This window comes from Megalobrama amblycephala, linkage group LG22, assembly GCF_018812025.1.
Source record: "Megalobrama amblycephala isolate DHTTF-2021 linkage group LG22, ASM1881202v1, whole genome shotgun sequence".
NCBI classification, from domain to species: domain Eukaryota; kingdom Metazoa; phylum Chordata; class Actinopteri; order Cypriniformes; family Xenocyprididae; genus Megalobrama; species Megalobrama amblycephala.
This window is the reverse complement of record NC_063065.1, coordinates 19,235,744-19,262,197: the sequence shown is the minus strand read 5'-3', so window position 1 is coordinate 19,262,197 and position 26,454 is coordinate 19,235,744. Positions and strand designations below refer to the sequence as shown.

General features: G+C 44.1%; 1 protein-coding gene across 6 annotated transcripts in view; it reads left to right on the top strand.

Annotated features, from left to right (window-relative positions):
• Positions 1-26,454, top strand: part of pou6f2 (POU class 6 homeobox 2) — a 157,139-nt gene that overhangs the window by 3,304 nt on the left and 127,381 nt on the right. For 2 of the 6 annotated variants that reach the window (XM_048174777.1, XM_048174775.1), the window contains exons 2-4: positions 16,915-17,040; positions 25,730-25,826; positions 26,002-26,167. In XM_048174777.1, the coding sequence (XP_048030734.1) occupies positions 17,030-17,040; positions 25,730-25,826; positions 26,002-26,167 (274 nt within the window). In that variant the 5' untranslated portion in view covers positions 16,915-17,029. Of the gene's footprint in view, positions 1-16,914; positions 17,041-22,060; positions 25,166-25,729; positions 25,827-26,001; positions 26,168-26,454 lie in introns of those variants that run through there. The other 4 variants (XM_048174778.1, XM_048174779.1, XM_048174780.1 and 1 more) reach the window with 4 other exon arrangements.

Below are 26,454 nucleotides of genomic sequence, written 5' to 3'. Positions count from 1 at the left end.
AAATGTCCTTACTTGCAGAAGAGTCATTCATGCTGCATGTGAAGGTCTTTAAGTTATTAAGCACCCTTTTTCATTGCTGGCAAATATAGGACGCATAATCTAGCCCTCTTTCTGTTCTCTGTGTTCTATAGGATTGCATTACTGTTTCAAGTGAGCTGCTTGAATGATTCAGACAAATTAAAAAACACCAAAGATGAGTCAATCATACAGTCAGTCATCGATAGCTCTGATTCAAAAGAAATGACAGAAAAAACACGTGCATGTGAGAGGATTGCTGAAATATTTTGAGGGAACATGTTTCTCAAGTTGATATCTCCCTTGCCAGACAAGGTTTCATCTGTGAAGTTTGCATCCTGGCAGGATCGCACAACGTGAGTTTGTAGATCCATACTGAAATTTGCTTGGTATATCGACGCCCCCCTAAGAGATGATGCCTTAGGGACTATGGTTGCTGCGGTGTTCTGAGTGTTTTTAGTGTTTTGCTATGCTGTTGTTATAATTTGTCAGGCGGTTGCTAAAGTTGTTGCTACTAACCCAAATTGAAAGGGCCCACTCTAAAATATTTTGGTTCCTAGATATGGCTTTCCATCTTTCACTGTAACTATGTTTTTTTATGTTTTATTAAACCATAAGTTGATTATGAAAAACTGATTTATGATGATTGTTTAGGGAAGTAGTAGCATATATACCACATGATTTGAGGTATCATGTCCATATTAATACAAACATATTTGTAGAGTTGGCTGCAGCTATACCCTTCTAGTTTAGCTGGTGTGGGACCATGACTGACATGTTACATGGGAAAAGAAATTCAGTTTGGTTACAGAAGTGCAAGCCAAAACAAGGTGCTACAATGGACGCTTCAGTATCATACAGCATCATCATGCACCTGTTCAGACAATCAAATGTACCAGTTTATAATGTTTACTTTGATGTGTAGACAGCCTCAAATGTTTGTGGCACACCATGTCAAAAAAATGTGCCCAGTGCAAGACACTTGTGTTCACTCTACAGTGTTTGCCTCATCAATTGCTTACTCGTGACATATAGCAACACAGCTAAAAGTATCCCTAATATGTTAGAAGTTTTATTGAAAGTAGCCTACTTTTACCTGTTAAGACATGCTTTCACAAGCTCCTGTAAGAGCTGGGGCCAGTTGCATAAACCACTAAGACTAGTCTTACAAGTTAGCCATCAATGCTTTTTCTTTTAGACTGTCCATACTCTTTTTAAGTTATTTCCATAAAAATGTAGATTTGCCTAATTTGATACAGAAAAGTAAGATTGATTGCTCTTTGACTAACTGCTAGTGGGTCATAGAACTTAAGACATTATCTTAACATAATGACTATTTTTATGCAACTGGCCCCTGTGTTTGTAATATTTGAGTTGAGATCTTAAGACATTATCTTAACATAATGGCTATTTTTATGCAACTGGCCCCTGTATTTGTAATATTTGAGTTGGACGCGACACTCGAAAAGAGCGTTTGCACTGTTGTTTGAAAATATGCTTTACTTTTGTAATTTGATACACAGGTATCAACCCTTATTGCTGACTCTGTTGCTATTACCATTAGCACTCCCCTCCAAATGACATCTGTTCTCTTCATGACATATGTCTCGGCAGAGGGTTGGATGTTTGGTGGCGTTCCAGACATTATTTCCAGTAGAAGGTCGGGAAAATATGAATTCTGAGTTGTCTGGAATGCAGCATAAATATCCCCCACAACTGACTGCAATTGCATTCAGATCTGCCTGCATTTAGTTAGCAATGCCCAACTTCCTAGGTTCCACTTAATTCCCGAAGATCGAAATTAAGCATTGCGATTCTCTTTGTACTCTTACATTTAAAGGTCCCGTTCTTCGTGATCCCATGTTTCAAACTTTAGTTAGTGTGTAATGTTGTTGTTAGAGTATAAATAAAATCTGTAAAATTTTAAAGCTCAAAGTTCAATGCCAAGCGAGATATTTTATTTAACAGAAGTCGCCTACATCGAACGGCCAGTTTGGACTACATCCCTCTACTTCCTTCTTTAATGACGTCACTAAAACAGTTTTTTGACTAACCTCCGCCCACAGGAATACACAAAAAAGGGGGCGTGGTCTTGTTGCGCTCCCACGGAGAAGAGCAAGAGTTGCGTTTGTAGAGTGTGTTTGTCGCCATGTCGTCGAAACGCTGTTATTTTCATCCCGCAGTCCAATCACCTTTGTTTGGCCTTCCCAGGGACGCTGTACTTAGAGATCAATGGTTACAATTAATGTTTAACTCGGTTCCCGAAAATTATAATTGTGGTATCCTTACTGCAATAGTTAATGTTGGACTGCAGTGCACATAATGGCCACAAGAGGGGACTATGTTTATGTATATGGCTGTTTTCCGTATGAGGTACTCTTCTGAGTGAGTGCTAACGTTGTACACTTTCTGTCGCTGCTTGTGGAGATTAAAGAGTTCAGTCTCTCGGGAATTATTGTCTTTTGTGTTCATTCGGCACAACACCACAATAATCCACATGTAAAACTATGTGCAGCACACGTTATGGTAAGAGGCGTGACATTTCCGGGCAAGGTGCGCTCTCTATGGCTCTGGGTTCGCTAAGCTGCTGTCGAATCACAACACAGGAACCGCTGGCACAATCAGAACTCGTTACGTATTTCTGAAGGAGGGACTTCATAGAACAAGGAAGTCATCAGCCCGTTTTTATGACAGTGGAAACAGCGGTATACAGATAAGTAAATTATGTGAAAAATACTGTGTTCCCTTTCATGGAACATCGACACTGCGTAGTCGCTTTGGGAATGCCTCTGCGTGATTACGTCTTGAAGCACTTGTGTAATCGAACCAATAGTGTAACGGGACGTCAGAGCGGGTGACGTCACGGACCAGGAAACTATAAAGCACCCCTGAGAACAAAGTACGCTAGCTTCTGCGTCTTCAGCAAGCGCTCTGTGTATTGTGTGTCTTATTTGGTGTTGTCTGTCTGTTCTACAGCTCGAAAATATCTCTTAGTCCGAGGGCAAGAGTATTTTCAGTCCACCAAGCACTTATATATATATATATATATATATATATATATATATATATATATAGAAAGACACATTTATAAATATGGCGACAGGCAAGCAGCAGTTTATTCAGTGTGCTTCTCCCTGCCCTCGCTTCATCACGGGCGGGGATACACACGAGTTATGTGTAGCCTGTTTGGGAGTGGAGCATGCCCAGGCAGCTCTCGAGGGAGCTGTCTGTGTGCATTGCGAAAAGTTAACGCTCCGTACACTCCGTTCATGCCGGGCGTTCTTCGAGAAAGATAAAGAGGGCGCCGCGGCGAGTGTTCCCCAGGGATCGGGTCCCGCTGCTGCTGAGGCACAGCGGCGGCTTCATTCCTGGGGTTCACAGATGGATCTGGTGGAGGGGTTAGAGACGGGCCCAGCCCTATCTCGGCCCTCACCCGCCAGACCCTGTTTCTCTCCTTTGGTATGCGGAAGCACGCGCTGCGGTTTCTTCCCCCAGAGGAGAGGCACCAGCGCTTCACCTGTCTAGCTCTGAGGAGTTGGATGTGGTGAGCGTTGAAGCTGGAGAGGAGGACTCGCCATCCTCATCTCCAGCGTATGAGGAGCTGCTGGAGGTTGTGACTAGGGCAGTGGCAAAACTTAATATCGAATGGCCAGCAGAAAAAAGCGGAGCGCTTTCTTTCAGATCTGAGGACTGTTATTATCGCCAGGAAGGCTTCGAAGAAGTCCTGACGCCAGTGGCCCAGGACTTCCGAGGGTAGCCCCCTCCGGAGGGGGTCCTGTATTAAAATTTATAAAATTAACTCCCCTCCGGCACCCTCAAGGGGCCGTTCTGCCAACCCTGCCACCTCGTGTGCTTCAGGGCGCAGCGGTCCCCACCGACCCTCTGAGGGGGGTCGGTCAGCGCTTGATTCGGCTGCTCCCTGCCGGTATGCCGCTTCAGGGCGCCGAGCCAAGTGCTCAAAAAACACCAGAGGCCAGTCTCGAGAGACTGGTTCCCTTAGTGAAATTTCTGGAGGAATGGAAACGTCTTCCCAACATTTATCAATGGGTACTGCGTATGATAGAAAAGGGTTACAAAATACAATTCGGGTTTCGCCCGCCCCGGTTCAATGGGGTCCTCCCTACAGTGATGGGCCCCCAGCAGTCTCTGGTTATGGAACAAGAAGTTATGACACTTTTGCAAAAAGGAGCTATAGAAAGGGTTCCTCCTCCCAGCAAACAGTCAGGGTTTTACAGCCGTTACTTCATTGTTCCGAAGAAGGATGGAGGGTTGCGTCCCATAATAGATTTACGTATGTTAAATCGTTCAGTACAAAAACTCAAGTTCAAGATGCTAACACTCAAACAGATCACCACTCAGATCAGGTCCGAGGACTGGTTTGTGACAATAGATCTGAAAGACGCTTACTTTCATGTGTCAATCCATCCTTCACATTGGAAGTACCTCAGGTTTGCTTTCGGGGGCGAAGCTTACCAATACAAGGTTCTTCCTTTTGGCCTATCCCTTTCACCCCGCACCTTCACGAAGTGCGTGGATGCAGCCCTGGCTCCTCTGAGACTCCAGGGCATCCGCATACTGAATTATATCGACGATTGGCTGATTTTAGCTCAATCAGAGCAACAGGCAGTTCTACATCGTGATGTAGTTCTGTCACACATGAGAAGGTTAGGATTGAGACTCAATGCCAAGAAGAGTGTGCTTCTACCAGCTCAGACTACCAACTATCTAGGGGTAGTTTGGGATTCTACTACGATGCAGGCACGTCTGTCTCCTGCTCGGGTGAATTCCATTCTCTCAACCGTGAAAGGGGTGAAATTAGGCCAGTCACTCACTGTAAAACAGTTTCAGAGACTGTTGGGTCTGATGGCAGCAGCGTCCAACATGATACCTTTTGGCCTGCTGCACATGAGACCCTTACAGTGGTGGCTCAGGACCAGGGGGTTTTCTCCGAGGGGAAATCCTCTCTGCATGATCAAAGTCACGCGGCGATGCCTTCGTGCTTTATCCATGTGGAGGAAGCCCTGGTTCCTGTCCCAGGGTCCTGTGTTGGGAGCTCCTTGTCGTCGCGTAATGCCAACGACGGACGCATCTCTCACAGGCTGGGGGGCGATCATGAGTGGTCGCTCGGCTCAGGGTCTTTGGGAGGACCATCATCGTTCTTGGCACATAAATCGGCTGGAAATAATGGCAGTATTTCGAGCACTCAAGTACTTCCTCCCAGACCTGAGGGGCCACCACGTGCTGGTCCGTACAGACAACATGTCGGTGGTCTCATATATCAACCATCAGGGGGGTCTGAGGTCTCGTCAGTTGTACAGACTAGTCCTTCGGATCCTCCTGTGGTCCCAGGGGAAGCTCCTCTCCCTGAGAGCAGCTTACATCCCAGGGCGTCAAAATGTGGGGGCAGACATCCTGTCGAGGCAGGGGCCGAGGCCCGGGGAATGGAGACTCCACCCCGAGGCGGTGGAGTTGATATGGAAGGAATTCGGTCGCGCAGAAGTCGACTTATTTGCCTCGAAAGAGACGTCTCACTGCCCGCTGTGGTACTCACTAACTCATCCATCCCCTCTGGGGTTGGATGCCATGGTACAGACGTGGCCGAGGCTGCGTCTGTACGCCTTCCCCCCGATTGCTCTGCTCCCCGGAGTTCTGGAGAGGGTTCGGCGGGACAGGGCCCGTCTCATATTGGTAGCCCCGTTCTGGCCAACCCGAGTATGGTTCACGGACTTAGTGTCCCTTCTAGACGGCTCCCCCATGGAGATTCCAATCAGGCAGGACCTTCTGTCTCAAGCGGGCGGCACAATGATTCATCCCCGCCCGGAGTTATGGAAACTGTGGGCTTGGCCTCTGAGGGGGCCGAACTCATAGAATCTGGTCTCCCAACTGAGGTTGTGGAGACCATACTCCACTCCAGAGCTCCGTCCACGAGAAAACTATATGCATACAAGTGGAAGCTGTTCGCTACTTGGTGTAGCCAGTCTCAAGTGGACCCGTTCCACTCCTCTATCAGTCACGTACTGCAATTTCTCCAAAAAAAAATTCTCGGATGGCCTAACTCCTTCTACATTAAAGGTCTATATAGCAGCAATCTCCGCTTATCACGCTCCTTTGGAGGGTGTTTCTGTGGGAAGAAACCCACTAGTCATACATTTTCTCCGTGGCACCCAGAGGCTGAGGCCGGTTGTACGTACAAAAACTCCATCCTGGGACTTAGCTATTGTACTCGAAGGGCTGTCTGCGGCTCCCTTTGAACCTTTGGAGGAAGTACATGAGAAATTCCTCACGCTAAAAACCGTATTTTTGCTGGCTATTACATCTCTTAAAAGAATTGGGGATCTTCAGGCACTTTCAGTTGCTCCTTCATGCTTGGACTTTGCGCCGGGAATGGTCAAAGCTTTCTTGCATCCTAGACCTGGGTACATACCCAAGGTCCCTACTCATGTCCCAGGGCCTATTGTACTGCAGGCCTTCTGTCCTCCACCTTTTACAAATGAGGATCAGGAAAAACTAAATCTGCTCTGCCCAGTGAGGGCTTTAGACACCTACGTCCACAGAGCTGCCCTGTGGCGAAAAACAGAACAACTGTTTATATGTTACGGGTCCCCTAACAAGGGAGCTCCCGCGTCTAAGCAGAGAATGAGCAAGTGGGTGGTCGAAGCCATCTCTCTTGCTTATAAGTCCTCCGGACAGCCCTCACCTTTGGCCGTCCGGGCACATTCTACCAGGGGTATGGCTGCCTCAAAGGCTCTGATTTCGGGGTTCCCCTCAATGATATCTGTGATGCTGCTGGGTGGTCATCTCATCATACTTTCGTTAGGTTCTACAACCTTGACTTGGGCTCCACTCCAGGGTCCTCAGTACTATCATCCTGAAAGGTGATTCAGACAGTCATTTGGTCTTATGGCCTAGTTGGGATAGCGTTCCCAAAGCGACTACGCAGCGTCGATGTTCCCATGAAAGGGAACGTCTCGGGTTACGTTTGTAACCCTGGTTCCCTGAATAAGGGAACGAGACGCTGCGTAGCTTAGGCATACTCCCTGCACGCCTGTGAGCGCTTGCTTCATCCGTATCAGAAGCTAGCGTTCTTTGTTCTCAGGGGTGCTTTATAGTTTCCTGGTCCGTGACGTCACCCGCTCTGACGTCCCGTTACACTATTGGTTCGATTACACAAGTGCTTCAAGACGTAATCACGCAGAGGCGTTCCCAAAGCGACTACGCAGCGTCTCGTTCCCTTATTCAGGGAACCAGGGTTACAAACGTAACCCGAGACATTTTTTTACACGCGAAACATGAACACATGTTATATTGCACACTATAAACACAATCAAAGCTTCAAAAAACCACGAAAAACGGGACCTTTAAGCAAGTGGCAAAACATTTAAACATACTTTTCTTGTTAAAATTACAAACAACCCCAATCACCTCTGAGAGTATAAGAAAAGGCCAATGGAATTGGTTTGTGGAATTTGCATGCCAGGCCATGCCCCTGGATATACAGGTATATAAGTCTACCGGCATTCAATACACACTTCAGGTTTGTGCTGAAGAGCCAAGGTAATGTCTCAGCCATTCAGGAGTCAGCACAGAGTTGTTGCAGGAGGGACGCCACGTCTCCGTTCCCTCCATCAGGGAACAAGGGTTACCATACATAACCGAGACGTTCACTTTCTGTCGATGTGGTGGTGTCAAACCGACAATAAGGAGTCCCTGTAATAAACGCCACAACTACTGTTGTCATAGACACGTCAGGCTCCACCATCCAACAATCACAACGCACTCAATCACCGGAATACTGATCACCGCCACCTGCACGTCATTACCGCACTCATCAGCACCACTACAAAGAGCACTCACGCACAGCACTCCATGTCCGGTCTCGTTCGCAGATACTTACGTGTATGCTTACCTCAAGGACTCCCCGCTCTCTTCTTACCTGTCTCCAGTGTGTCCTGTTCTCCCCGTGTGTTCCTACGTCCATGTGTGAGTGCTCCTTTGTCTCCAGTGATCTCCAGCTCCAGCGATTCCAAAGACTCATTCTTCTGAAAACAGAAAGGACTGTAACTATCTCTGCTCTTCATAATAATCATCATCATTGCCATTCCTTCACTCCTGCACTGCTGTTTATGCTCACTGGTTTTAATAAACAACATTTACCTGTGATCCTCTGTGTCCGACCCCTCTGTAACGTAACAGAAGACCGGACCAATACCGCAGAACCAGTATGAGCCAACCGGATCCCTTCCAAGCACTTGTGGATGCGCTACGCCGCACTCTCACCGTCAATCCACCATCACCATCACCGATAGTCACCTCTCCTTCACCGGCACCAGCAGTTACCACCGTCAACACGGCCATCTCCCCTTCACCACCTGTCTTTGCCAGTCCCATGGCCAAACCAGCGCCCTACTCAGGATCGGCGGAGGACTGCAGCGGATTTCTCCTGCAGTGTGAACTGGTCATGGAGATGCAGCCGCACCTATACCCGAATGATACCTCCAAGATAGCGTTTCTCATCTGCCAACTGAGCGGCAAAGCATTGAAATGGGCAGACTCCATCTGGTCTCAACACGGTGCTGTTACTCAGCCGTATTCTGCCTTTATTTCCAATTTCCGGGAGGTGTTTGGGAAACCGATCTCTGATTCATCTGCTGGTGAGAAACTCTGTAATCTTAAACAAGGATCAATGTCTATTTATGATTATGCTTTGCAATTCAGAACGCTTGCTGCTGTCAGTGGATGGAACGAACAAGCTTTGATTACCACCTACCGCCAAGGATTGGAGCCTCGGGTGCAGCTGCATCTCGCTGCATACGAGGATTCCATCGGCTTAGAGAAATTCATCCAGCTTTCCATCTGCTGCGCCACTCGTATGCAAGCGTGTCTTCAAGAACACCAGGGCCAGTCACTTTCCAACTCACTCCTCTGCCAGTCCGAACCCATCAGCTCCCCAGAACCAGCCAACGAACCCATGGAAGTAGAAAATTCCCGTCTCACTCCTACTGAGTGCCAACGTCGGCTGACCCTGAACCTCTGTTTATACTGTGGCGCGCCCGGGCATGTGATCTCTGCATGCCCCACTCGACCTCCTCATCCTATGGTGAGTGCCATTATTCCTTCTATCCGGAAAATGAAACCACTCACTACTATCGTCAACCTTACTGCTGCTGATCTCTCACTTACAGTGGTTGCCCTCCTCGACTCAGGGTCAGCCGGTAACTTCATCTCCGGCGCCCTCTGCCGGCAACTCCAACTCAAGACCTCTCCGTCTCCGACTATCTACCAGATCAACTCCATAACTGGCAAACCCCTCAGCCGTAAGCAAGTCCGTCGTGTGGTGGGACCCATCAAGCTGCGAGTTGGACTTCTACATCTGGAGGAGATACATCTGCTGGTTCTGGAGGATTCCACCGCTGACGTGGTCCTAGGGTGCCCCTGGCTGGAGCAGCACAATCCCACTATCTCCTGGAAAACCGGCGAAATCCTGAAGTGGGGCGAAACCTGTTTCTCACATTGCTTCTCTGAACTTCCCATTCCTCGAGCTTCTACCAACGAGCTCTCCATCTGTGCCATGTCCATCGAGAGTCCCATGGAGAAACGTTCCATCGACATTCCCAAGTGTTACACCCCCTTCAGTGATGTTTTCTGCCCTCAGAAAGCCTCCAAGCTGCCTCCACACCGGCCATGGGACTGTGCCATCGATCTGCTTCCGGGTGAACCAGTGCCAAAAGGAAAGATCTATCCTTTATCCATCCTGGAGGAGAAGGCCATGGAGGAATACATCAAAGAGGCCCTAGACCAAGGTTACATCCGCCCGTCTACTTCCCCTGCTGCTTCAAGTTTCTTCTTTGTGGCAAAAAAGGAGGGAAGCTTGAGGCCCTGCATTGATTACCGCTCACTCAATAAAATCACTGTCAAGTTTCGATATCCCCTTCCTCTCGTCCCCGCGGCCCTGGAACATCTCCATGGTGCCACTGTGTTTACGAAGCTGGACCTCCGCAACGCGTACAACCTCATCCGGATACGCGAGGGGGACAAGTGGAAGACCGCCTTCATCACACCTACCGGCCACTACGAATATCTTGTTATGCTGTATGGCCTGGTCAACGGCCCCTCCGTATTCCAGGACTTCATACATGAGGTGCTCCGGGAGTTTCTCCATCGGTTTGTGTTGGTTTACATCGACGACATTCTCATCTACTCCCGGAGCCTGGCCGAACATCGCCAACACGTTGCAGAGGTCCTCACCCGTCTCCGTCAGTTCTATCTGTTTCTGAAAGCTGAGAAATGCTCCTTCCACCAGTCATCAGTACACTTCCTGGGCTATATCATTCACCGCAGTGGCATCCGGATGGACGAGAGGAAGGTGGAATCCATCACCACTTGGCCAGAACCATCCACCATAAAAGAACTGCAACGCTTCCTTTGATTTGCCAACTTCTACCGTCGATTCATCAAAAACTACAGCTCTATCACCCATCCTCTCACCAGCCTGCTCTGTAACAAGCCCAAGTCTCTGTCCTGGACTCCAGCTGCCACCAACGCCTTCAACTCACTCAAGGAAGCCTTCACCACTGCTCCCCTCCTCGTTCACCCTGATCCAGAACTGCCATTCATCGTTGAGGACGCCTCCACCACCTGAGTGGGAGCGGTGCTTTCGCAGCAGCAGGGGACACCAAGTAGGCTCCACCCATGCGCCTTCTTCTCCCGCAAGCTCAACCCGGCAGAGATCAACTACGACATCGGTGACAGAGAACTCCTAGCCGTGAAGTTGGCTCTGGAAGAGTGGAGGCATTGGCTGGAGGGAGCCAAACACCCGTTTCTGGTCCTTACCGACCATAAGAACCTTGAATATCCTGTGCTGCTAAAAGGCTGAATCCAAGGCAAGCCCACTGGGCCATGTTCTTCTCCCGATTCAATTTCACCATCTCATATCGTCCAGGTTCGAAGAACGTGAAAGCTGATGCCCTCTCTCGTCTCCATGCTCCAGAAGAAAAGTCCGAAGAACCTGAGCCGATCATTCCAAGTTCCCTCATCGTCAATCTGATAACATGGTCAGAAGAGCCCATCCCCTCCTCCAATGCCTCCACGAACCCTCCGCCGGGTTGCCCGCCAGGCTTGCTCTACATCACCTGGTCACGACGCACTCCAACCATCCATTCAGCCCACACGTCACTTGGCACTGGTCACCCGGGGGTCAATGAGACCCTCTCATTGCTAAAGGAACGCTTCTGGTGGCCAAACATGGTAGCTGATGTCAGAAGGTATGTGCAGGGCTGCAGGGAGTGCGCCATCTCGAAGAGCCCACGCCATCTACCATCCGGCAAGCTCCATCCTCTGCCCGTTCCAAATCGACCCTGGTCACACCTAGGAGTTGATTTCATAACAGACCTTCCAGCATCTGATGGATTTACCTGCATCTTTGTTATCATCGATCGTTTCTCCAAGTCATGTCGTCTAATCCCACTGAGCGGTCTAACCACTGCCATGGAAACTGCTGAGCTGTTGTTCAACCATGTGTTCAGTCTGACATCTGGATACCATCCGCAGTCGTACGGGCAGATGGAGAGGAAGATCCAGGAGATCGGCCGCTTCCTCCGTACCTTCTGTCATGACCACCAGGACTCTTGGAACCAGTACTTGGGTTGGGCCGAGTATGCGCAGAACTCCCTACGGCAACCGACTACAGGACTCACTCCTTTCCAGTGCGTACTCGGTTACCAACCCCCACTGTTCCCCTGGAACGGGGAACCATCGGACGTACCAGCTGTGGATTACTGGTTCCGAGAGAGCGAGAGGGTCTGTGACTCAGCGCACCATCATTTGCAATGAGCTCTGCGCAGATGCAGGATGACGGCTGACCTTCGTCACTCCAACACTCCAGTATACCAGCCCGGAACAGATGGTTTGGCTGTCGACACGGGACATCAGACTGCGTCTGCCCTGCAAAAAGCTGAGTCCCAGGTTCATTGGCCCATTTCCCATCATCAAGCAGATCAACCCGGTCACCTACCAGCTCCAACTTCCTCCTGGGTACCGCATTAACTCCACATTCCACGTTTCACTACTCAAACCTCACCACCCTTCTGTTTCCGTCTCCACAGGGCCTGATGTGACAGCCGCCGAACCCCCCCTTCCACTCATCCTGGAAGATGGCGCAGCATACGAGGTTCACAAGATTTTGGACTCCCGGCGCTGTGGTGGTCAGCTGGAGTACCTCGTGGACTGGGAAGGCTGTGGCCCTGAAGAGCGTTCCTGGGTTCCAAGAAATGACATCCTCGATCCTAACCTGCTTCAAACCTTCCACGACAGCCACCCTGACAGACCTGCCCCGCATGGAAGAGAACGACCACCACGACATTGGGGTCCTCGACCCTCAGGAGCGGGCCGTGGAGGGGGGGGTACTGTCACAGACACATCAGGCTCCACCATCCACCAATCACAACGCACTCAATCACCGGAATACTGATCACCGCCACCTTCACGTCATTAACGCACTCATCAGCACCACTACAAAGAGCACTCACACACAGCACTCCATGTCCGGTCTCGTTCGCAGATACTTATGTGTATGCTTACCTCAAGGACTCCCCGCTCTCTTCTTACCTGTCTCCAGTGTGTCCTGTTCTCCCCGTGTGTTCCTACGTCCATGTGTGAGTGCTCCTTTGTCTCCAGCGATCTCCAGCTCCAGCGATTCCAAAGACTCATTCATCTGAAAACAGAAAGGACTGTAACTATCTCTGCTCTTCATAATAATCATCATCATTGCCATTCCTTCACTCCTGCACTGCTGTTTATGCTCACTGGTTTTAATAAACAACATTTACCTGTGATCCTCTGTGTCCGACCCCTCTGTAACGTAACAACTGTACTGTGTGCATGAGATAAGGCAGTGCAAATGCGGGCATGCCTCTGTGTGCCAATGACAAGTGCTCACTCATAACCTAAAAATGACCTCAGGTCACCCTTCCAAAGGGACCTACTCAACTCAAAGAGGTCACTGCAGCTTCTGATTTTGGAAGTAAAGAATAAATGTACAGCTGCATACACCTGGTTGTTAATGTTGGGAAGCTTTCTCTTTCTCAGTGAGAAAGGAATACTACAGAGATCACATCCTACCTAAATCACATCCTATACATTGTGGAAAATACATCCTATGGACTCATTAGCGGGGAGTACTACATAGGGAAAAGTCTCTTTGATGGGCTCCACTGATTACAAAGGCTCAAATGGATCATTCTGCAAGGCTTGTAAGACCAGAGAAAGTCCCCAAGAGGGGATGAGGCGATGTCTTGGAGATTTCAACCTCCATGTGCCTCTCAGGAGCCTAAGTATCAGGTTGTGCTTCCACAAAAACCTGCCATCCGGTGTGCCATGGTTTGCTGCTATTGCAGCCATGTACACCTTTAAGGTGGAGGCAGACAGGTTCCTCTCAAGGACCTGCTATAGGGAGGAGAGCACAGACGTGACACCACATCTCCGTGGATCTTCACTACGGGAAGAACACCACATAGAGAAAATGTGCCTCTTCACAGCATAGCCGCCTAGTAGAGGGGCCTCTGGCCTGAGTGATGGTATCTATCAATGCTGGTGATAGACCTCTGAATTCCTCCTCGTCCCATCCAGGGACCAGACATGGAGGTTGCAGAGGTCTCTGCATCGGTGCCAGATTGTTCACTGCCCCTAAAAAAAGAAGGTCCTTCCTCAGGGGAATTCGCCATGGAGGGGCCATTGCCATGAGCATGAGAACCAAGTCTGGTTGGACCAGTAGGGTGCAACCATTAAGACTTGTTCTTTGTCCTCCCTGACCTTGTACAGAGTCTGTGTAATGTGGCTCACTGGGGGAAATGCATATTTGCGTTGGCCCAAGGGCCAGCTGTGCACTAGTGCATCTGTGCTATGGGGAGGCTTGGTCAGGGAGTACCATAGAGCGCAGTTGGAGGATTCCTGGGAGGCGAACAGATCTACCTGTGCCTCTCTGAGTTGATTCCTTATCAGCTGGGCCTTCTGGGGATGGGGTCTCTTTTCTACACGGTGTGAGACCTGTCATGAGAGCATATCGCTGCATGATTGAGGTCGCCCAGGATGTGAATGGCGTGCAGCGACTTCAGTCACTGCTAACTCCAGAGGAGGAGATTATATGACATGCATAGAGAGCGGATTCCACCCTGGTGATTTATTTCACTGTTACTGTGTTGTCCATTCAGACCAACACTTGCTTGCCCTAAATCAACAGCCAAAGCCTCCTCAGGGCCAATAGTACAGCCAACAACTCTAGGCAGTTGATATGCCTATCCAGGACCCCGAAACTGCACATCTATTGCACAGGAGCCCCATCCTGTCTTGGAGGTGTCTGTTGTGACAACAACATGCCTAGACACTTGTTCTAAGGGAACTCCTGCCTTTAGAAAAGCAAGCTCCGACCAAGGGCTGAGTAGGTGGCGACAGATCAGCGTGATGGCCACGTGATGTGTGCCGCTGCACCATGCACATCTTGGGGCTCGAGTCTAAAGTCAATGCTGTCTCATGTGCATCAACGTCAGTGGCGTGACCATGGTTGAGGATGCCCCAGGAGCCTCTGAATATATATCAGTGGAACCGCTGTCTTGAGCTTGATCAATTCCAAGCAGTTCAGCACTGACTGAGCACAGTATGCAAATGCCCACTTCCCTTAACGGGGCCAGGGCAGCCGTCATGAAGACATGAGGAGACAGACAATCCGAAAGAGAGGACGTTGTACTGATATGCTTTTCCTTTGAAGGCAAACCAAAGAAACGGTTTTGCCGAGGAAGGATCAAGACATGAATGTACTTGTCCTTCAGGTCTATCGCCACAAACCAATCTAGACCTTGAGCATTTTGAGCTGGAGGTTTTGCAGGGCCCGATTCACTACTCGCAAGTCTCAATCCACCAGCCTTCTTGTGTATGATGTAGTAGGGGCTGACAGGCTCTTCTGATTCCTTTGCTAGAAGGTTCGCAATCTCCTTCTGCAGAATAGTGGCGTACTCACTTCATAGTGAGGTGAAAAGGACACCTCTAAATCTGGGCGGTGCGCTTATCTGAGATTTCCTTGAGCTGTCAATGTGACAAGTTGGGAAGCGCTAACCATGTGCCCAGACTATGCACGAGTGGCACTAGACTAGAGGGACAATACCTGGGGTACCCGTGGTGGGGACCTCGCAGCGAGGCAAAACAAGGCTCATCACGTCGGGAGGCTTCGCGTCCTGTAAAATCCGTGACGAACGGTGTACAGCAGTATCTCCGGAGACCCATAGTGGTGGAGGTGAGTGACGGAGAGAGAAGCTGAGCTTGTCTGATGCACATTGTACTCTCCTGTGTGTGGACCTGATGAAACACAGGAAGGCAAGATGGGAGTGCGTGTGTGACACAGGGGAAGAGTAAAATGCCTTGTAAAATGAACTCTGCCTAACTTATCAAGAAACTCTGCCAGAGGAACTGAGCATGCTGGGGAATGGGAGGCTCGTGGGGATTTACCCCACGAAAGCGCTGCCATTGAACTCTCCAGATTGCCCTCAGTGCCCACTGCCGAGGCCTCATAGCTGTGGGTAAAAGGACCAGGATGGGAAGCAGCTAAGGAGGCTCTCGGTCTCTTGAAGAGATACGAGAGCTGTGACCGCAATGTTCCGATGGACATGCTCTCACAGTGAGAGCATGAACCACCCACAAACGCTACTTCAGCATGGGCATGGCCCAAACACTGAACACACCGTAAGTTGACCTGTATTGCAGGGGGATGGGGCGTGGCCTGGTATGCAAATTCCACAGGCCAATTCCGTTGGCCTTTTCTAATACTCTCAGAGGTGATTGGGGCTCCCATGGACGATGCCCTTGTCATCGAATATGACCGACAGAAAGGGAACATTCATTTAACAACTTAAAATAGCATAAAACCTAACATAAAACTCTAATGTACATAACTGAAAAAAAATAATAATAATAATAATAATTTAAAAAAACTATGAGGAAACAATTAGTAAAATGAAAAACTATCAAATGTGAAATGTCTGGGAATGTCAGTTTACAACTTTTCACTGTAAATTATATGATGATTTTCTTCTTTTTACTTCAAAAATGGGACATTTAACAGTATTTTATTGTAAAATTACACAAAATGTAAGGTTAGAGCTATTACAAGTTTTCTCTGTATATAGTACAGGAACTTACCGTTAACCAATTAACTGGTTTTTACTGTCACATTTTCAGTCTTTTACAGTTAAAGTTCCAATAATTTTTTAAAGTGTGCAATGTAAATGTTTTTTATACAACTGAATTTGGACTTGTTCATTTCTACCTTTAATATTACAGTAATGCACTAGCTAACAGGGTTCCCACACAGCAAAAGGACTCCGCGGCGGATCGGATCCGCCTTGGCTCTTAAAACCTAACCTCCGTGGCGGGTCCGTTTGGGACCCGCAAATTGATACAACCGTTACAGTAAAGGTGCGTGCGCATCCGTGGATCCGACATGGGTCCGCTCAGGATCCGCTGATTGACAGTAGAATTTACGGCGCCGCCCAGAGGCGGACATGATCCTCTGGGCGGTGCCAAAACGAATGTGACAGTCACGCGGGTTTGGCAACTTGAATGCGGATCCGCCTTGAAGGAGTCTCCTGCTGTGTGGGTTCATAGTTATATATATCCAAAACAAATCGATATCAAATCAGAATTTAATCAAAAGGGTACATGAAATCTGTTAATACCCAGCCCAAATAGTGTCTTGCAGTCATGCATAGTTCCCAAGACAAGCAAACCTTACTACTAATTGATAATGTTTGCATGTCCATGCAGCTGTGAGGATTCATACACTCTGATATCTGTTGTCCACTATACATGCTGGGCAGAAGATGCTGAAAATTCAAGGTATTAAAAACTATTTGTCAGTGTCAGACAACAGACAGGCCCTGAAACCTGCCCTGCCCAGCAGCCAATAAGAATCCAGACAATGTTACCATCAATGACCGACTAAGGAAGCATGCTGATGAAGACCTTTGAGTAGATGCTTCTTATGTGAGTATGTGGAATTTTTCTTTTGAATCTCTCTCACTAACATATGAATTGCACTTCCTCCTGCTAGCTTCTCTGTATTCTCTGTTTCTTTCACCCCCTTCCATCTTGAACGCTATCTTTCTGTGCTCAGGTCGTAATACAGAGGCCAGATTAGCTCCTGTAGGCTTTGATGCACCATAAGGTCAGCTCTGAGATCGATGTAGCGAAAAAAAAAAAAAAAGAAGTGAAAAAAACCACATGCACACAAACTCACCCTCCTGAACAATCAATGACTCTTTATATTTATCTGAGGGGGGCCTGATAGTGTCTGAAGCATCAGAGCTTTCTCTAGCACTCATCTTTGATAGGCTATGACACATTTTCTCACTGTTCTCTGATCCTAGTCAATTAAGTAGATTCATCTGAGCAGCATCACAAAGACACCGGCTGTTGCTTTGACAAATGCACCGTAAATTCAGCCATGCATCAATTTTCCTGGAAATAAAAATCAATTAGGGGTCATTCTACATAAATATTTCAATTGTACGAACATAACGAGATAGCACTTATGTAAATTAATTGATTTTAAATATTATATAAAATATAGATGGGGGAATACAAGGACTTCATCGTCTTTGTCATTATAGGCATATCTGCCCATTACTAGAAAAACAGCATTAAGTTGAAAATGTGGTTGCTGTCAAATCAAAATTGTATTTACATAGATTCTAGCATGGTAGTTTTGTATTTGTGATGAAGTTTTTGTTTGTTTTCTTTCCTTTTTTAACACGAGCCTGCAGAGACTACGACTGAAAATTAGACAATCTGTCTAAATCTACTTTTTTCTCCATGTAATATTAATGTGTATTGTCCCTGATTAATAAAAAAGTACATATAAACAATAAAAAGTTCATCCTTTAACTAGTATGAAAGCAATGGAAGAATGTACAATAACTATAAAGATTATTAAACTGAAGTGTCCCGCTTATTTATCATGAAAGTCAGAAAAGTAGCTTTATTATTATATTATAAATTAATGATTTAAAATAAGTTATGGCTGCAACTAATTATTATTTTCATAATCAGTTAATCTCTCTGTTATTTCTAATATATTTTAATGAAAAAATAAACAGTTAATTTTAATCCATTATTTTAAAAATTTAATTCCACATCCTGCCTAAAGTTTTCCTCCAAACAATGCGCAATTTGATTTGAATGAATCTATGTACAATATAGGCTATGCTATACATTTTGCAAAAAAATGCACTTAATTGTGTTACATGTAGAATTCCAAACCTACATTTAACGAAGGAATTTTTTTTAGAAAAATTTATATTTTAGTTAGAATTATTGTGCCTTTAATGCAGAATGTAAATAATCGTATGACTTTATAACATTTACAGATAAGGATGTAACTATATGCAAGTTATACTGCATCTTTAATGCATTAAAGAGCACACGTCAAAGCACATGACATGGCAAGCCACGTTAAACTACAGTATATGCTTTTGTTTAAAGCACTTGATATAAAGCATTTTCATGTTTAGGACAACTTGGGTCATGCACATATTTTTAATGAAGCAGCTCACTCTGCGTCCTTTGCTGTTTTCCAGATGTGTTTTGTCCATAGAAATGCATTCACTGCTGTAAAGTGATGTGAGTGGCAATGTTTTCTATGCATAGTACACAGACATGATTAATCAATAATCAAAGTTGTTGTCAATTATTTACATGATTATTTTATTGATTAGTTGTTGCAGCACTATTTGAATCATATTGTACATAAGTACTGTTTTATGATAATATATATATATTTTTTAAAAATCAGAAAACACTTTTAGAATAATCATTAAGCAAATCTTATTTTTCAGATGATCTTTTCTTAATGTAATGTAAAGCAATGAATGTATGTATAATATAGGCTAAATTTGCGAAAATATGTCTTTTAGGGTCCCTGAATCTGTCTCTGAATAATTCTTTTGGCTTACAGAAGGAGGTGATATGTTTCCAACCCTATGGGGGAGACAGACCTTTAACACAAAAGCAAAAGCCGTTTCTGAAGGAAACTGGGTTTAAACAGAGCTCAAAGGATTTGCAGCTGCTTACACAGATTTCCCTTAAACTCCCCCTAAACAAAAATCAATGATTCATGTAACAAATTCATTTTATTAGCTAGGCATAATTATATTTATGTTGATTATTGCTTGCTTACTTATACCTTTGCATTAGTGTCTGTATGTGTGTGTGTGTGTGTGTGTATATTATATATATATATATATATATATATATATATATATATATATATATATATATATATGAAGAGTTTATTTGCAAAAACAGTTAACTCCATTTTTATTAATTCTCACAAAGCATGTTTTTTTATTGTGCATTCCAAGTAATATCAATCAAACTGCAGTTGTGTTGCTTTGATTAAGTAATAATAACTCTAAAAAATACAGGTAAATTAAAAAATTAAAGTTCATTGAAAGTATGTTTTTTATATATGTTAAAAGTTTGTTTTTTAGCAAAAGCAGATAACTCCAACAGTCGTTTTTTGGCAAAGGCAGATAACTCCACATTTCATGTTTCAAAACCCAAGTAATTGCTTTGTTATTGCATTTAAAACACACTCAAACACATGTGTGCACACAAACACGTGCACACACACTAACAGATCGACACACACTAACACACACACACACACCCCCATCCACTCACTGTGCGCGCACACACACACACACTAACAGATCGGCACACAAGTACACTCTCTCACACACACACGCATCCACGCACACACATGCAAAAGAACAACCAAGGTTTAAGCATGTAAGTAGTGTATGGTGTTCAAAGACTTACAGGAGTCGAAATTATAAATCCTCTATCACTTTAGTCAGCTTTGACAGAACTTCCCTCAGCTAGCGTGTCTTTTTGAAGTGACTAGAAGCCTTGTCACCTGACCTGAATACTGTGCGCTGATTCGCTAAAACGGACTTATCGGTTTCTGTACACAAACAACAAGGGCGCTTGTCGGCTTCTGCTGTAAAACGTGAACTTGCGATGCCTGACAGTGGACAAAACCGGCTTTTCTGACAAAACTGATTTAGGGTACAGAATGTGCTATATATGGAGAATAATGCACAGCACTTAGTTCTTTTTTTTTTTTTAAATGCCGTTTATCGGTTTTTGCAAATTAACTCTTCATATATATATAGGCCTATATATATATATATATATATATATATATATATATATATATATATATATATATACATGTAAGAATCAGGATAATTGCCCTTTGAATAATTGCCCCATTGGGCCTTAGTGTTTAATATTAAAGCATGAAAGAAATATTATTTTGCCTTGTTTCACAGACAAGGTTTAAACCTATTCCAGACTAAAATGCATGTTATTGCTATTTTAACTGAAAGCAACTTGTACTTGACATATCTTAAAATATGTCAGTGCCATTGTTTTGTCTCAAGATGCACACCAGTAATTAAAAGGCATAATTAATGCATTAAAAATACTTTATAATGCATTATATAAAGGCTTTAAGTAGAGTGTTACCAGACAATCATTCTGAAACATTGATATCACATTTTAATATTATGTTATTAATACTGTTGCCATTAATATTTAAACTATTATTTAATTCATTTTAACATTATATATTGTATTTTATGTAACGAAACAAGCAAATTTTATTTTTTGGTTATTGATAATTATGTGAATTAAAAAACTGGGGAGGACGATATAGGGAAAACATTGCTCAGCAAATGACATGTGTGATCAGAAGACTATTCAGGGGTCTTTGGTCCATTCTAAGACCCTTTTTGTGGCCCCGGGGGACAACAGAGCCCCTGGCAGCTAAGGCCATTAGCAATTAGCATGGATATCTTATGAGGGAAAGGGTCAGAAATGACCCTCAGAATAGGCAAAAGGAGAAAGAGAGGGAGAGGGGCTCGAGTGCTTTTTCTTGTTTCTCCTCCTGTGTGGCCGACAGGGAGTAAGGCGATCCCAAACACACACGCATACAGTACACACACATTGACACGTGCACACACTCCCCAGGTCCCTTCACATATGCTTTTTGGCATGAAGAACTGCCCTGGGAGCCCCTGTTTCATTAGTGTAATTAACTGTGAGAGCGAGCGCGAGAGAAGGCAGGACTTTAAGGTAGATGCAATGACTTTACATGGATTATTTATTATAATCTTTTTGAGAAAAAACAACAACTAACAAAGCAGTGATAGTTTGTTTAAATAATGGACAAAAACAATAATACATTTTTAAAATAAAAGTTTAAAAGAATAAATGTAAAATTGCACTACCATTCAAAAGTTTGGTAAGAATTTTTGGTCACACTTTAGATTAGGGACCAATTCTCACTATTAACTAACTATTAACTACGACTTTTGCCTCAATAAACTCCTAATTACTGCTTATTAATAGTTAGTAAAGGTAGTTGTTAAGTTAAGGTATTGGGAAGGAATTGGGTAGGACTAAGGGATGTAGAATATGGTCATGCAGAATAATGCATTGATATGGGCTTTACTAATAAACAGCCAATATCCTAGTAATATGCATGCTAATAAGTTAATAATGAGAATTGGACCCTATAAGTTACCGAATTTTTTAATGTTTTTTAAATAAATGCTCACCAAGGCAGCATTTATTTGATCAAAAAAATACAGTAGAAACAGAACTATTGTAAAATATTATAACAATTTAAAATATCTATTAAAATATTTTAAAATGTGATGTCAAAGCTGAATTTTTTAGCATCATTACTCCAGTCTTCAGTGTCACATGATCATTTAGAAATCATTCTAATATGTTGAGTTGCTGCTCAGGAAAAAGTTCTTATTATCAATATTGAAAACAGTTACTGCTTAATATTTTTGTGGAAACAGTGATACATTTTTTCATTATTCTTTGATGAATAGAAAGTTCAAAAGAACAATTTGTGTGTCCTTTCTAAATAAAAATAACAATTTATTTTAAAAAAAATCTTACTTTTGAATGGTAGTTTAGTTCAGTTCAGTTTATTTCTAAAGCTCATTTAAAAACAGCAACAAGGCTGACCAAAGTGCTGTACAATACAAAAATAAAAAGACCAAAGGATAACATAAAAAGAAGCAGAGAAGAACAAAACAAGACATTACAATGTATCTGAGAACAGATATGTTTTAAGACTAGATTTGAATGCAGATAAGGTAGAAGCAACCCTTATGTGATTTGGAAGGGTGTTCCATAAAGTGGGGTCCAGCCACAGCAAAAGCTCTGTTACTTTAAGTGAGTTCTTGGATTTTGGAGCAAGTTTTGATCTTCAGATCTTAGGCTTCTAGGGGTAGAGTAAATTAGATAGATAGCTCGGTGTTTGATTATGTAAAGATTTATAGACAGGTAATAGGATCTTAAACTCAATTCTAAATTGAACTCACAACCATTGCAGGTATTTCAGAAGAGGAGTGATATGCGAGATTTTTTTACATCCTTTCAGAAATCACGCTGATGCATTTTGAACCACTTGTAAACAAGAAATTTGAGACTTTAAAATACTGTAATAAGAGTTGCAATAGTCCAGCCCAGTTGAAATAAAACCATGGATTACAACTTCCAAAGACTTCTCAGATAGAAACAGCTTAATTTTAGCAAGTAAGTGGAGATCAAAGAAACTAGAACCAATCACAGAACTAATGTTTATTATACTTAAGAGAAATGTCAAACTCCACACATTTCCTCACATAAGGAGAAACAAAAGGTTGTAGATATATCCAAGAGAGGCCAAAACAATAACCTCTGTTTTATCTGCATTCAAAAAAAAAAAAAAACATGTTTTTACAAAGCCAACATTTAACCTCATCCAAACAGGCAAACAGGAAATTTAAAGCAATATGATTATTCCGAGCCACAGGCAGGTAGATTTGCGACTCATCAGCGTAGCAATTAAAAGAAACCCCATGTTTCCTAAAGATGGAACCCAGGGGAAGCATATTGTGAAAAAAGAGCTGGTGATAAGACAGAACCCTGTGGCACTCCACAAGACTGAGAATTTTCTGTTAGTTAAAAAACACTTAAGCTATTTATACTGTTCCTCCCAAGCCCACACAAGATATTAATCTGGAGATAAGAATCTTGTGATCAGGTCTAACTTAACTAAAATAACAGAGTTACCGAAATCTGTAGCAATTAAAATATCTTAAAAGGGCAGTTTCAGTTCTATGTCATGACTTAAACCCAGATTGAAATTCTTCAAAAATTTGATGATCACTTTTACAACACCTTAGAAATAAAAGGTAAGGCAGATATAAGAAAAATGTTTGCTACAGTTGCATCGAGTGAAGTTTTTTTTTAGCACAGGTGTAACAGTGGATAATTTCAGTCTATCTGGGACAGACCCAGTTTGCAAACTTTTATTTATAAATGACACCAACACCAGACCCATGCAGTCCACTATATGTTTTAAGTATCGAGGATAGATTACATCGTTCGGACATAAGGAATGTTTAAGGTTTGAAATTATTTTTTGAGTAATTGTAAGGAAACAACATCAAAAGTAGACCAAGAGGCTGACACTGAATTCATAACAGAAAACAATATTTTCAGAGTACAATAGTGTTTAGTAATCAAATTTGAAAAGTAAGTAGCCATAGCTTTCTTGACAGCTCTTTCATACGTAGACATCAGTTAAAATTTCATAGGAGATTTGTAATTTGTCTTTTTTCCATTTTCTTTCATGCATGTTTGTCTCAAAGTGCGAATATTTTGACTAAGCCAAGGTTCTGACTTGGGTTTTGAATGGAAGTGTATATTTAATTATTATAAAATAATAAAATGAGTAACTAGCAATGACCAAGAACCACCTTACCAAGCATCTAGGTCTTACACACCTTAGCAACTGCATAGAAGTACACTGGCAACCAATCGTGGTGAAAACAAGCACTTTCGTCAAAAAAATGGGAAAATCTGCTTATAACTTGTGAAAAAATTCCCATTCTCTCTTCCCTCATTCTTTTTCTTGTAATTTTTCCTTCTGTTTTATTGTGCCCTCACTTCTCCAGTAGCCCGTGGTGAAAATTACATTGTATTGCATCCTCTCAGGCCTGTCCCCCCTCTCTCTTTCTCTCTCTCTCTCTCTCTCTCTCTCTCTCGGCCTCTCACAGCTCTCGTTCAGTCAACAGACTGTAAAGAATAAATAATAAAAAAGTATTGATTATTTTGATGACTTCACAATTCAATTAGGTATTAATTTTGCCCTCCACTGGACCTATCAGGCAGCTCAAAGGGGAGAGAAGGGATGGGAGGAGGGAGGGATAGATGGATGTTGTGTCTTAAATGAATGCAGCGTTAGAGCGGCGTTCTGAGATAGAGGGGCACATCGATGCGTCGGTGAGTCGCTTGTGCATAAGTGCACTGAGAAAAACTCCAGTGAAGCGATGACAAGAGACATTGTTGCAAAGCATATGAGTATTGACCAAGCAAGCCGTACCACGAATGACAGCCTAAACTATTCCTATTGATTAACATTTTCATAGATTATCATGTGTCATATCAAACTCTCATGCACTCCATCTGATAAGCACATTAACAGAGGCCCCACGGGCTGCCATTCATCGACCCTCCTGAGGACGAGAAGAGGTGGGGCAGAATTAAGGGGGGCAGAAGCCCCGTGATGGCTCTTGATTTCCTCCTTTCCCTGCGAGGCTCGATCCAAACTGGTCATCTGGCCCCCCATCTCAGACTCATTTGGGCAGAAACGACTCTATAAATAAGGGAGCTTGAAAAGAGAAAAGCTGCTTTTTTTGCCCTCCCCATGTCTACACATTTGTTTGTGCGTCTCACCATCAGAAGGTGTGGGGGGAGGTACTTCTGAAGCGCACGAGAGAGAGAGAGCGCGAGAGAGAGAGAGTGGAGGTGACATCTCGAGCAAGTCTCCAGAGGCAATCCCAGGCTTGCACCAGCAGTGCTCACTTGATGTATCTGCGTTATCCACACTGGTTTTTGGGCTTTGTGACAAGCATGCACTGACTGATCTCACACCACACTCTGGCATGCTCTAACTGCTCTTGGATTTTAGCAAAGTAAGATTTTTGGAGCGTAAAAATTCAACTGTTTTTCTCTTTAATCTGGAAGCACCTTTCTGGTAAGTTTCATGTTGTTATAGAACTTTTTCTTGCTTCTATCTATTGATTTAAACTTGATTTATTTATTGAACTCTTTGCTTAAATTCTTTAATTTTAATTTAGATATGTTTACTGAATTTAAATCAATGTATTGATTGTGTGTTTTAATGAAAAGAACTCTAGAGTTAATACTTAAAATAAACATCATAAAATTGCTCTTCCAATCAACAAAGCTGAATGGATGAGAACAATCTGTGTGAATATTAAGAGAAAATGTAAATCAAAGTTGACGGAAGTGGGCCATTACATTCTCAATGAAGTGTTTCTGATACTTTCTCAAATGTATCCACATATTGTCTTGACAACAGCTTCAATTCTCATTTGCATTCTTACTGTTAAGTGCAAAAACTTTTTTTTAATTAAAACAAAACACTTTTTTTGCTTAACAAATGTGGCACATTTATATGTAACTTAAGTGTTCTATTTTAATGCTGATGGCTCTTGGGTGATACTCGTGAAAATGAGTCATTTGACAAGTGGAGCATTTTTAACCAAAATCTTTTCAAATTTCTGCCATCCACAAGAGCTCTTCAGCACTACAACCAGCAGCAACAGCCAGAGTACCGTCAGAAAAAAAGAGAGAGAGAGCAAGCACTACCATTGAGAGTGTTAGAAGAGGTGGTGAGTTTCAGAAAGCAAAGAGAGAGAGATAGAAAGCGAGGAAATGAGCGGACATGTGTGTGCGTGAGACCCACAGAGAGTGAACCAGTGCGCACCAAAGCTAACATCACTTCTTTTGCCTTTTTTCCCCCCCTCATTGTCTTCCCGACCTGGTCCTTCCTCCACTCGCCTGCAGGATCCGATGATCACAGGGCAGCTGAGCAAACCGCTGCTCCCCCTGCGTGCCGATATGGACGCCTGCGAGCTGCGGGATGACGACAAAGCGGCCAGCCCGGACAGCGAGCTCAACGAGGAGCCCTTGCTGCTGTCAGCTGACACAGACTCGGAAGAGAAGATGTATGGTGAGTCCAGCTTTCATCGTCCTTGTTATTGCGACTGACACCCGGGGTCACGCGCGGCGGAACTTAACACCGACGAGTGTGTTTGTTTGTTTGTGTTTGTGAGATGTTGTGGTAGAAAGTGCTGGAACAGAGCAGGTGAAAGTTGTGGTTCAAGTGTATTGATTTTTGTGCCTCTTATTCGTTTTTAAATGCTGAGTGACCTCAAATTATGTCTCATAATTCCTTTGATTTAAGTTTCTTGTAACATGTTGTTTCTATTGAGTGCAAATGTTTAGAAAGTCCAAATG